At 35.0% G+C, this 12,201-nt stretch overlaps 1 protein-coding gene across 1 annotated transcript; it reads left to right on the top strand.

Annotated features, from left to right (window-relative positions):
• Positions 1 to 3,028: 3,028 nt before the first annotated feature.
• On the top strand, positions 3,029 to 4,106 carry LOC7479690 (indole-3-acetic acid-induced protein ARG7). Its single transcript, XM_002301951.4, has one exon. The coding sequence runs from the start codon at positions 3,155 to 3,157 to the stop codon at positions 3,602 to 3,604; it is 450 nt and encodes a 149-aa protein (XP_002301987.1). The 5' UTR covers positions 3,029 to 3,154; the 3' UTR covers positions 3,605 to 4,106.
• The last annotated feature ends 8,095 nt before the right edge of the window (positions 4,107 to 12,201 follow it).

Here is a 12,201-nt window from a genome sequence, read left to right as displayed (position 1 = left end):
CCACTATTTACTTTCGAATTTTCAAGTAAAAAGACAGCCGTACAAGAAGGAAACGACTGGTGTTGGGTCCGTGAGACCCGTGACACAGTCCAGTACAACTAAGCGGCTACGAACCTAGACGCCCTTCCTAAAAAGCAGTGTCTACGCTCCACCATTATCGCCCTCGCTTTCAATTTCTTCACTCCTTTTTCAATCCTGTGGAACATAAAATATGGTCCTATTGGCCCACTGGATTATCTAGTGGGTCCTGTAAGTAACCCCTCTCCCATTGGTCGCTTCCAAGGCGGACGGTGCCATGTCAGCCCCTGACGATGACGTGGGATAACGGCTTCCGTTCAATACAATGCATAAATGAAGGTCCGTGGAGGGTTTTGCCATGTCATCCCCTTCAATGGGACCCACGACCCTCCTCCTACAGTTTTACGTGGTTACCAGGTTTCACGACAGATTATAAGAGGGTACCCCTAGCAGGGATGATAATTTATTCGTTATCTGCCTGAAAATGGGACCTTTTTTGTTATTATAAAATATTTTTTTATATTCATTGGTAAAATGGTACCCACGTTATTCTTATTATAAAATAATTTTTTATATATTCATTGATATATAAAAAAAAAAACCTTTTTTTTAATTTTTTCCATCAATACGTTTCAAAAAAAAAAAAATCGTTCTAGAGTTTTAATTAATTACAAGATAGCATAAAAACCCTTTTAAACCGAACAGTGCTTGCCCTACCTGGAGCTAGTTGCATGGTGTCTAGAATACCCTTTTCGATCCCTAAATCTTGCATATATTCCTCAGATCCTCTCGCATTTGTGTAGGCAGTAAGAAACAAATGGGAAGATTTTAAATGGAGAAGAAAACAAGGAAAGAAAAATACTGGTGCCATGCATAATCTTCTTGTGTTGGGAAATCAGAGTGGTTTTTATTTTATTTTTCCCTTCTGGTTATCAATGATGGTTTTGTTAGGAAATATAGTAATTGTGTCAAGACATTGAAAATGGAATTATAAACAGTATGATCCTTAAATCCTAACAAGTGGGGTATTTAGGCTGCTAACGTGACATATGGGGGGATGCATGAAGCCTCGAATAACATGGACGTGGACCCATGAATCCTAAGTGGCCCGTCTTGACCATTCAAAGAATTGCTTTCACAATAGTGAAAATGATTGATCTTGGTGCGGTCGCATAAAAGTGCCATATGCAGGTTATGATCTTGGGATTAAAAAAGAAGTGAGTTTAATTTATTATAATGGAAAGGGTAGGATGCTCAAATATGGGCACTGTGGTGATTAGGAAGAGGCATTTTGGCATTTTGTCTTGGGATTATAAAGAAAGGGGAAAATGGGGCATCCTTGCACATGGAGCAAGGTCAGATGTGAAGAATACAAAATAACTTTAAGGAGGGCTACGTCTTATTTTAAAGAAATTTTTTTAGGAGGCAAGAGCATCTTCAATGGCCAAGAGCTCAACCACCAGCTATAGAAAGAGAGAACCTTTTTGTCCAACTTTGCATGTGGTGGGTTTCTGGTTCTGTATTTCTACTTCGTGCGCTAAAAGCATCCCGCATGGACAAACCATTAATTCCCTTCCCTGTTCCTTTTTCCAGCCTCTTATTGCCGTACGGTTCTGATGGGTTGAATTTTACAACAGCATGGAATTTGGCTGCTTCTGCACCCAGCTGCAACTGTTTTTATGGATTCAAGCTGCTCCCACAGTTTAAAATGGCTACCAGGACCAGTAAAAAAAAACCTTGTGCTACCAGCTTTACCTTCCTCGTTCTGTGTTTATGCATTTATTGCTGTGGACTGGTCAGCTATTTGCTTAAATACACCATTTCAGAGCCCGATGTTCTGCCCTCTAGCAGCAGCTTGGACTTTGCAGTTAACCGAATTTCCCCCCGAGCTAGCACTGATTCGGGTTCTGATCGATAACTAGATTAGACAAAGCTCTTATTCCGAGTTGTCAGTTTTCTAGTCTGCGTTTTGGTGTGTGACTGGTGTCTAATAAAAGTCTCCACCGAATTAAGCTTAGCTTGACTCTTGGCACCAACGGCACTGAACGCATTTACTATGGCTGGTGCCTGATATGCATGTGAACTTACTCAAATTCAGTAGATTCTTTTAACTTTCCCCAATTCTCCTAGTGACATTGATGATAACATTTAAGGGAAGTCAATTAAGCCCGAGCTTGACCGATCAATGATCCTTACTCAATTTATGTTTAAATTTTCCAACATGTTATTTTTTTTACTATGAGAGATTCAAATTCGATATCTTTTCAAAAAATAAAAACATTAATATTAATTCAATTACATTTCGTTTATGTAATATCTTTTTAATAAACCATGTCGTATAACAACAAGAGTTTTTTTTAAAATAAAATATAGTACACATTTCATATTCCGGAATTCATCATTCTTTAAATGCGTTTAACGTCCTAAAAAGAAAAAAAATAACTTAGCACCGTTCTACTTTTAAAAAAGATAAAAATATATAAAAATAACAAGGATATATCTATGTATACTTTGTTGAAAGTATAGAAAATAATTTCAAAAGTATTGTAGAAACAATTTTTCTTTTTTGTCTCATATGTCTTTTTTCATGTGTCACAATACACTAACCAAACTAGATGACATGAACGATAACAATTTTATTAAGACAATGCATGCATAGAGATCAAGCACCATACATAATATATGTTTGGAGTTCATAAGTGATCACACATGACCAAGATGTCCAAACCACAATGCAGAATGCAATGTATCATAAGCAAAATCTTTCAGAAAATCTAGCCCTTGCAATAAATGTTGTCCTTTGTTGTTAGTTTTATCTAAATACTAGCACGTATATTTTTATGTTATTTCACTATCATATGATCATGATACATTGTTATCTCCTTGCAAATCTGCCGAAAAAGCAAGGCATATAAAATATTGCGACAGCAGCAGACACAACCTTGTAATTATCTCGAAACCAAAGGGCATCTTCAAACTCCACTCCCTATAAAAACCTTCTTCCTCCCACTGCCCAAAACCCCTCCAATCTCTCTCTTACTGTCTATAATTGAAGCCACAGAAACAGCTCAAAGCGCACGCCAAACCCAGCTCTGTTTTCTCTTGCTTTCCATTAAAATTAGAATTTTCCAGGAAAATGTCAGCTGGGCTAGCAAAATGCGCCAAAATCCGCCACATAGTGAGGCTTCGTCAAATGCTAAGGCGTTGGCGCAACAAGGCACGAATGTCAGCCAATCGCATACCATCGGATGTTCCAGCAGGACACGTAGCGGTCTGTGTAGGGACTGGTTGCAGGAGATTTGTGGTTCGCGCGACGTACCTGAACCACCCCATCTTTAAAAAGCTCCTAGTGCAAGCCGAAGAAGAGTTTGGGTTCTCTAACCAAGGCCCATTAACGATCCCATGCGATGAGACCCTTTTTGAGGAAATGATTCGGTGCATTTCACGGTCGGAGAATGGAAAATCAGACCTGTTTGTGAATCTTGAGGATTTGCAGAGATACTGCCACGTTGGTGTTAAAAATGCTAAGCTTGATTTTTGGACCGATTCAAGACCCCTGCTTCATTCTGATAACTCATTCTGGTGAGGTGAAAAGAAGGACAAGCTAAGAAAAAATAAAGAGAGAAAAGAACCTCTGATCCTGACCCGGTGTTGACTCATTCCGAGTTAGGGAAGCTCTCCGCTGAAGATTTGAAAATACGATGTAGCAGACGAGTTAAAAATTCAACTTGACTCGTTAAATGTTAATGATTACTGGGTTTGCTTACCTATGTACAAAGAGGTAAACTTGGTGGGTTTTTTTTTTTATCCTTTTTTGAGAAAGAACTGGATTGGGAGGGGGGTTACTGAGTCACACTCCGGAGAATGCAAGGAGACGGCAAGATGGGGTGGGTGAGTTAACTACCGAGTCGTCCCGGGTTCGAATTGGAGTGGAAGAAAAGTATCGGAGACTTGAAAAATTGGACGGAGAAACCAAACAAGGGAGAGAAGTGATTATTTGCAAATCCCGTTATTTATTAATTGATTAATGAAAAAAATTGTAGAGATTCCAGCATGCTTTAATTATTATCCATTTATCTCCTCAATAATTCCCTTTATAGCATTATTAATTGAGTTCTTCCTTTCTTTGATCATTGTTATGAAGCTCGGATGGGTTTGTCGTTTTAGAAGGGAGTTAAATCAGTGCGACTATTGTTAAAATTTCGGGTCGATTCATGACGTATGATTTTTTTAAAAAAAAAGATTAATCTACCCGAACTCACAAACCTTACACCGTTTCATCTAATAATTGATAGAATGTTTGTATAAAAGTATTTTTTTATATTTAAAATTAATATTTTTGTTTTGTTTTTTAATTTTTTATTATTTTAATATATTTATATCAAAAATAATTTTTTAAAAATAAAAAAAATATTATTTTAATACATTTTTAAATAAAAAATATTTTAAAAAATAATCACATAAACACTTTTAAATATTATTAATATTAAATAATTATTTTGGTAATTGCTATGATTAATTAATTGATTAAAAGGGTAAAATATTTGGATATTTAATTTTTTCTGTACAGGGTTTTGCAATCATGGAATGGTAGCCTTTGCTGTGGGCTTGCGGGGAGGCTAATGGCATCAAGCCACGTGAAAGGAAATGCTCCATCTGCTCTGTTTCACCTGATCCAACTTCGTCTTCTTACCCTTCAAATTATTGAGCTTGACTTCTTTGCGAGGAGATATTGGCTGGAACCATATACAGTAGAATGTGATGCTTGAAGCCTTGAACACACCTCTGTTTAATGCAAAAATTTATCTGTACAAAATTACATTAGGTTTAGTTTGACAATCAAGGCAGATGCAAAATCATTGTACTGTCGGACAATAATAAATGTCTGTTGTTAGTTGATCTTTGACCTTGTGCTTCCTTTCAAAGGGCCAAAGCACATAACCAAGAGGCTTCGGCTCCTCTTTCAACAAAACCCATATGGGCGAGGTTAAATAATTAGAGGCATGTCAGTTTTCAATCAATTGGCCAGAAATATGGTCAAAGGCGCTTGCTTACACTACCGGCTAGTGTTGTTTTGCCGGTTACAAGCTGCATTTGCATGTGAATGAGTGAGTGAGCATCGTTATCTATTCGAGTCATCTACACGAGACCGGTCCACCGCATACAAAGGGCGAGCAAGCTTTGTTGAAAATGGCGAGGTCATGGAGAAGTGAAGTTTTCTACTTGTAGTCTCCGGTTCCTACAAAGTAGTGCATTTCTTAGTCGACGATTCTTTACCTTAATAAGCTCATTTCGATCTAACCATCGAAGATTTGTATCTTGGTATAGAAAAAAATGAAGAGAGCCCAGATAAAGAGAGGCATGATAGAGGAGATATGTCCTCTTATCTTCTTTTTTTTTTTTCTATTTTAAAATGATAGAATTGTTTTAGAGACAAATTTATTTATGCATTTGTTTTTCAAACCAAGCATATTTCTATTTATTTTGTATATATTATTTGTATCCTGTTATACTAATAAAATGCAATCTAAGTGGTAAAGAGATGCTTGATAAATTTAAACTTGAAGAACATGTAGTGGGGAGCCATCACTTTATTGGAATATTTCCAAGAGAGAAAATGGAAGAAAAGGGGCTTGATTCTTATTGTTTATAGTGGACAAAATGGAGTCAAGTTTCCAACTCTAGTGTCCAAAATGAAGAGAGCCCAGACACTAATAACAGGCTTGATACGGGCTTAGTCACCATAGTCAATCAGACGTAAGACCCACTTAACATATTGAAATATCAGGTAGGTTAAGTTTAGCACATCACCCTTAGGCCCTAGCCCTAGTTACTGGACTGCCTAGATTTCCTGTAATCCTGGGCCTTGGTCCGCTTTGTATGGTATAGCCTTGCATCTTGCCTAAAATTAATGGATTATATGTTTTGGTACTATTCGCTATTATATCCCATTTATTTCACTTCATCAAATTGAGGTCTGTCCTTCTATCTCACTTGCTAGCCCAGCCAGCAACAGCTTGCCAAAACTGAGCTCAGAAACACAAGGACTCATAGCCCACTGGACCTGACTAGTTGAGTTTTGCAGTGCCTTCTTTGCTTTTCGCAGTGGTCTTTCCAACTTTGTTCAGTTGGGCAAGTCCATGCTCAAAACATGGGTCTTGTTCCGTGTGATTGAGGAAATGGGGCTGTCGGCATTAGTATTGAGCATGATCACCACATTCTTGAATTGTTTGGTTTTTTACGATGGATGGAATTGTTTTTTCCTATATTAGCAGCAAGACTAGACATACGGGAAGAAGGTATTAATAACATTGCCGGTTGTTGGAGATCTAAGGTCCCCAGACACTCAACAAATCCTCCTTACAGATTCTAACACAGCTTCAACTAAACAGTCCCTCAGCTGGGCCAGTGGGGACTTGAGATTCTTGACACCAAGATTCTAGATGTAAAAATGGGCTAGATCCAGATCTTGATGGTCATTGGGAAGCTCTGTTAAGCACGTCCATGCCTGCTGAGATCTTGCAACCTGGACTGTTGTTTGTCTGACGCGCAGGTCCCAGATTGCATTATTGCGATGAACGCGGTTGAATCTTGTGCTCCGTGTCTAATTCTGTGACTAAAAGTAGCATTGCGTTCCTACAAGTACGTTGTAAGCTTTTCGCCGGTGGATGTCATGTGAACCACGTACTGCATATGCAGTGTCCAAGATTGCTGGCCAGACCAGGCCATGACAGACGCACTAAAAACTACTGTAACATCCATATACAAAACAACAAACGAGAAGGTTATGAGCATGAGGCATGCCTGTTTAGGTCACTGTGAACAGGACGAGCTTGGCTTCTGCGTGTACAATTACAAACTGATAAAAATAAATACAAGGGACCGGTGGACCACTGTACGTGTGGTGGACCACTATATGTGTGACGTCTAGCAATGGATAGCTGGTTTGTCACCATTCCCTTTTGGAATTCTGTTTTTTCACCCTCCCCAATCACACTGCAACAAGAATCAGAGTAGGTGGATGAATGAAATTGTTCATTCTATATATATATATATATATATATATATTTCTTTTTATTTGATATTAATTAGTATGTGCTATTTAGAAACGTAAGTGGAACAAATATGTGATTGGAATGAGGTTGAAATGATATTTTTTAAAAATTAATTTTTTTTATTTAAATATTTGTATTATTTTAATGTGCTGATATCAATAATAATTTTTTAAAAATAAAAATAAAAATATTATTTCAATTCTAAATAAAAAATATTCTTAAAAACAACCATCATCTAGTCCCAAACACTCTCTCCCTTTAAAAATTATATATTTTCTACATATAAATAATAATTAAAAAGAAAAAAAGAAAAGAATGATGCACTTTATTTACCCTACAAGGCTAAGGCTAGCTGTGAGAAGTGACACAGTTTAAAGTTCTTGGTTCGAGTTTGTCATGGCTGACATGATGAATGCCCGTACATGTTTCGAAGGAGAGTTTCTCACATTATTTTTCAGCCCATCAACTACCAAATCTCTAATTAAGATATATATAAGGACAAAAAAAATGGTTAGGATATTATTAATAACAAAAACAAATGTTGTTTTTGACATCATCATGAATTTATGATCATGTCGCTTTAATTATTGGTTTCCTTTTGTTGTTGTTCTAGCTTGTAAATTGGTCAGGAAAACTAGGATTGGTTTTCATTTAATCACCCTCGAAAGAGGATCAAGATTCAATTATATATCATTAGTCATGATCATAAAGATGAATGACAACTTCAAATCTTTACTTTTACCACTTTATCTGCACCCGGTGAATCTTCTTTTACCTGTGGTTGAAATTGCATTTGAGTATGTTTAGCTCAATAAAATATTAAATTTGTGTTATTTTTAGTATTTTTTTTTATATAGTCTTAACATGATGATGTTAAACAAAAATTTAAAAATAAAAAATATTTACATTATATTATTAAATACATACTTTAATCACGATATCAATATAATATGCTACAGGATTAAAATTTTCTGTAATGAAATCTTTTAAAATCGTAGTAAATAACAATACGGTGAACGTCACTTGTTTCGTTAATATTTTTTATCCAAACAAGACTTACCGGAATATTAAAAAGAAAAAGGCAACAAAACGAGAAATGAAGTGATGGCAATGAAAGAAGGCTGTGTTTGGTGCTAAAAGGGAATGACTTCCTCGTTGAAGATATGGTCCGCAAGGAAGAAGAGCGTGATGGCTACGAGCCATTTAAAATCCTTCATGTCACAGCGGGCCCCCGTTGAAACACAGTTAGTAATAGTATCTGTGCCCCTAATGAGGAGCTGGGCCATAGCTAACTTGCATCGTATTCGGTTCCTCATTTACCTTTTCATGCTAAAATAACCGGTCTGATCTGAATTGTGTGAACACTTAGCTTTTCTTTTTCTTTTTTTCTTCTCAATTCAGCCTTTTTATTTTCATTTTTTTAAAATTTCTTTTTTTTTTTAAGTTTCATCCTTAATTTATTTTATTAATAATTCAATTTATCTTTAAACTAATAAAATCAACTTTATCATTTCAGAATAGCTTTCATACGATTTAATTTTAAATTTATACTAGGCAAAAAATCAAGTCAAAATATTTTTTTCCTTTTAATTTTATCTTTATTGTTTTTTTTTCAATTCAGCTTGTTTTTTTTTTTATTTTATATTTTTTCTCAGTTTCATTCTTAATTTTTTTTTTTGATAATCCAAATTATTTTTAAATCGATCAAATCAATTATATTATATCAGAATAATTTTTATATAATTTTAAATTAATCCGTGAATGGATTTAATAATGATACCAAGTAAATTCCCTGCAACTTTTTGCAGTGCTGGCTTGTAAACTAGTTAATATCAAATCACAGGCCCCTTAGACACCAAAGAAAATTATCAAGCCCTTCGAGATTTTGTTTGTTTCATGGTCATGGTTACTGTCGCTATAGCTTTCGCTGCCCAAGACTGTCCTCTCTAGTCAAAAATTTAAAACTGTATCCGTATCTTGATACCATAGTTGATAGATTTGGTTCAGTATATGATTTTAAAAAAGCTTTAATAAGTTGTTGTGCCAATTCATGGCTCATTAAATTAATTTAGATTAATATTTTTTATTAGAAAGATATCATTTTATTTTTCTAAATAAAAATCATTGATAATAACTTCTTCAGATTTGTTCAAAATTATTCTAATTAGGAAGCAACTCGGCAGGTTAATCAAGTTTAGCACGATCCATGCTTTTTCAATCAAACAAGTAAAGTCAGGTTTAATAACTATACATAAGATAGGATTAGATGGTTGTGATTTTTGAATGAATTTAAATTAGTCTTAAATTTTAACTTAAATAAAATATATAAATTTACTTGTTTATAGATAAGTGTACGTTAACTCAAATCAAAAGATTATTATAAAATCGAAACCAACTTTTATTTTAATAAAAAATGAAGACTCTTGGTCCTTGCTTATCAATTCCAAATTATATTAATCTCATTTTAAGTCTTTTACACACACACACACTACTCATGCAACAAAAAGTCAATCGAACTCGGCATCCCACTGACCGATCGATACCGCAGTAGCTGGAAGAAAATGCAAACAAAATTAGATGCCAACTTGAAAGAGTAATCTTGATAGGAAAGTAAAGTTCTCTTCTTCTTCTTCTTCTTTTTTCATTTTCCTGGTAAATATTTTGGCATCCCTGGCCTTTGTCAGTGAAAAGGCATTTACATTGCTTCTCCTGTTAGTGGGATCGACAGCTACACGAGCCACTTTACAATGTCAACATGTAACATAAGACAACAAGAAGCTAATATGACCATCATGATGAGCAGCATATGGCCCAAAATGGGAAAAGGGAAAGAAAAATCATGATCGCCATAGAGAGAAGCGAAGGAAAAGCGGAGGGGTGGGTTGGCTCGGAGAAGTACCGATGGCAGATCAGAATCCAAAGAAAAAAACGTCTGCTTTGTGCTTTTAAAGGTTATAAAGACATACAGGAGATGCCCTAAAGCTGTGTGCTGTGCAAATGTGGGTCCCTAAATGGTATAATTTGGTTCCATTTCACCCTATAAAATTCTTTCGTGCCTAGAAAGCAAATGTTGAAAATTCCCACGAAGATAGAATATGGAATGTTAGAAAATATGAGGAGGCTCCATGCTACTCATCATTCTCATCCACTACTGAATGCCCTTTCGGATACAGTGGAAGTTTGCATCATTAACCATCGATCTGATCCACTCTCCATTTCAATGGCAGGGAGTATCCATGTGAGGCACAGCTCCATAGCAGCTAGCTAGCAGTGGCTTTTCTCATTTTGATGGTGGATTGTGTCGTCCCCACCCCCATCAAATTTATTATCCATTGTGAAAGACTTCTAGGCCTAATCATACCAGGCCGATGGCCATTAATTCTAAGTCGTGGGTGTGTGTGTGTGTATTCAGACAATAATATCATTTGTTTCGAGCGAATGAGCTTTCTTAAAACAACACTCAACCACTTGATACGATTATTCATTGTTAATAGGATGACCATTCAATTTTTTTATAAAAATATAGCATCACTCATTTTTTAAACTAAAAGTTTGATTCCAGGTATAAAATTACATGCATGAATCGATACGATGAAATTTCTGATAAATAGCAGCTAAAAATTACATTCGCTGGCGCAACAGATATGGGCAAATCGATGTAGTTTTCCCTTAAGTTCAGAATATTCTTTGCTTTTCTCTTCGATCGAAATTGCAAAAGGGGAAAATTGCTAATAAATTAATAACCATTTTTCTTGCAATATCAAGACCTCTTCTTTAAAAAAACGAAGAAAAAAACAATATATGGAGATCGAATCAAATCATTTTGAAAATTGTTTCGCTTTTGATTTGTAAATATTCATGTGCATGCTACTTCCAACATAAAAAAATCAAGATCTTTGTATCCTTCGATAAGTAAAATTCTCACACGACTTTTCACGTGCATGGATGTTTAAAACCAGAAAAAATATACACTTAATCTCTGCTTCTAGCGGTGAGTTAGCAAATTAATCCCTAGTTATTAGCATGATTGCATAATTAAGACAAAATTTAGCCCAATTTTTTTAAAGGGAACTCAATCACTCTCCAATTTACTTGCACGATAATGTTTAAAATATCAAAAACAGATAGACAACCTATCCACTTGTTAACCATTATATACCCAGTCCAAAGGTCACTGTGAGGAGAGATGCTATCATCCTAGCTGGCAACGTGGAATTTTCCTTCAATTTATGAGGAATCGTTTGATTTCTTTCCTTTATCCCTTTCTCTCTCGCAATTCGAATATTTTGAATAAACAACAAAAACTTGATTGACAGCTATAGCTATCGAGGGTATGGATTGTTAAACTAGAAAGAGGCTCGAGGATACTAAAAAGAGGCAGTCGTCGGTTGCGTGTAGAGCAGGATCTTTGTTGTTTATTGACATTCATATGATTATTCGAAGATTCTACGTATACTAACCATTAATGAGTATAATTAATTAATTAATGAGTTCAATTTACTTGTTTGAAACTGTCGCAATCTACTTAATTACTAAACTCGGAAGTCGTAAGTATTTACATTGCTTTTCAATTAGGTTCCTTAATAGACATTTCATTCAATTAGATACACAATGAATCAAAAATTCACAATTGGGCCCGCCAACCACATGTTGTTTTCTTATAAGATTTTAAAATCGAATGTTTGTGGATAGAAAATTAAGACCATCTTAAAGAGAACTTGACGTTTGTTGCTAAGATTTACAATGATTTTGGATGGATAGGCTCAAACCATGAATTATGATAAATTGGGAGTCGGTGAGAGATCGAAAAAGAATATTAATTTGGGACCTGATTGAGAGTGATTGTATAATTGAGGATCAATGTGAGGTTATGCCTTTATCCTGTTTTTGTTACTCTATCCCTTTTTTTAATTGATATTAATGTGGTCTAAAAATGTTTTTTTTATATATATTAAAATAATTTTTTAGTTTTTTTTTTACATTAAAACTATCAATAAAAATTATAAAAAAGTATTAGTTTGATGTTTTCTAAAGTAAAATATACTTTAAAAAGATATCTAGAAACAAAAACTACTACTAGACTCCTAATCATTCACAATTCGATAATGATGATGAATTGAATTGTCAC

Source organism: Populus trichocarpa, chromosome 2 (assembly GCF_000002775.5).
Source record: "Populus trichocarpa isolate Nisqually-1 chromosome 2, P.trichocarpa_v4.1, whole genome shotgun sequence".
Classification (NCBI taxonomy): domain Eukaryota; kingdom Viridiplantae; phylum Streptophyta; class Magnoliopsida; order Malpighiales; family Salicaceae; genus Populus; species Populus trichocarpa.
This window is presented reverse-complemented; position numbering and strand designations above follow the sequence as displayed.

What these genes read in the sequence shown, in the direction of transcription:
- LOC7479690 (XM_002301951.4), top strand. Translation starts at nt 3,155, where the DNA reads ATGTCAGCTGGGCTAGCAAAATGCGCCAAAATCCGCCACATAGTGAGG.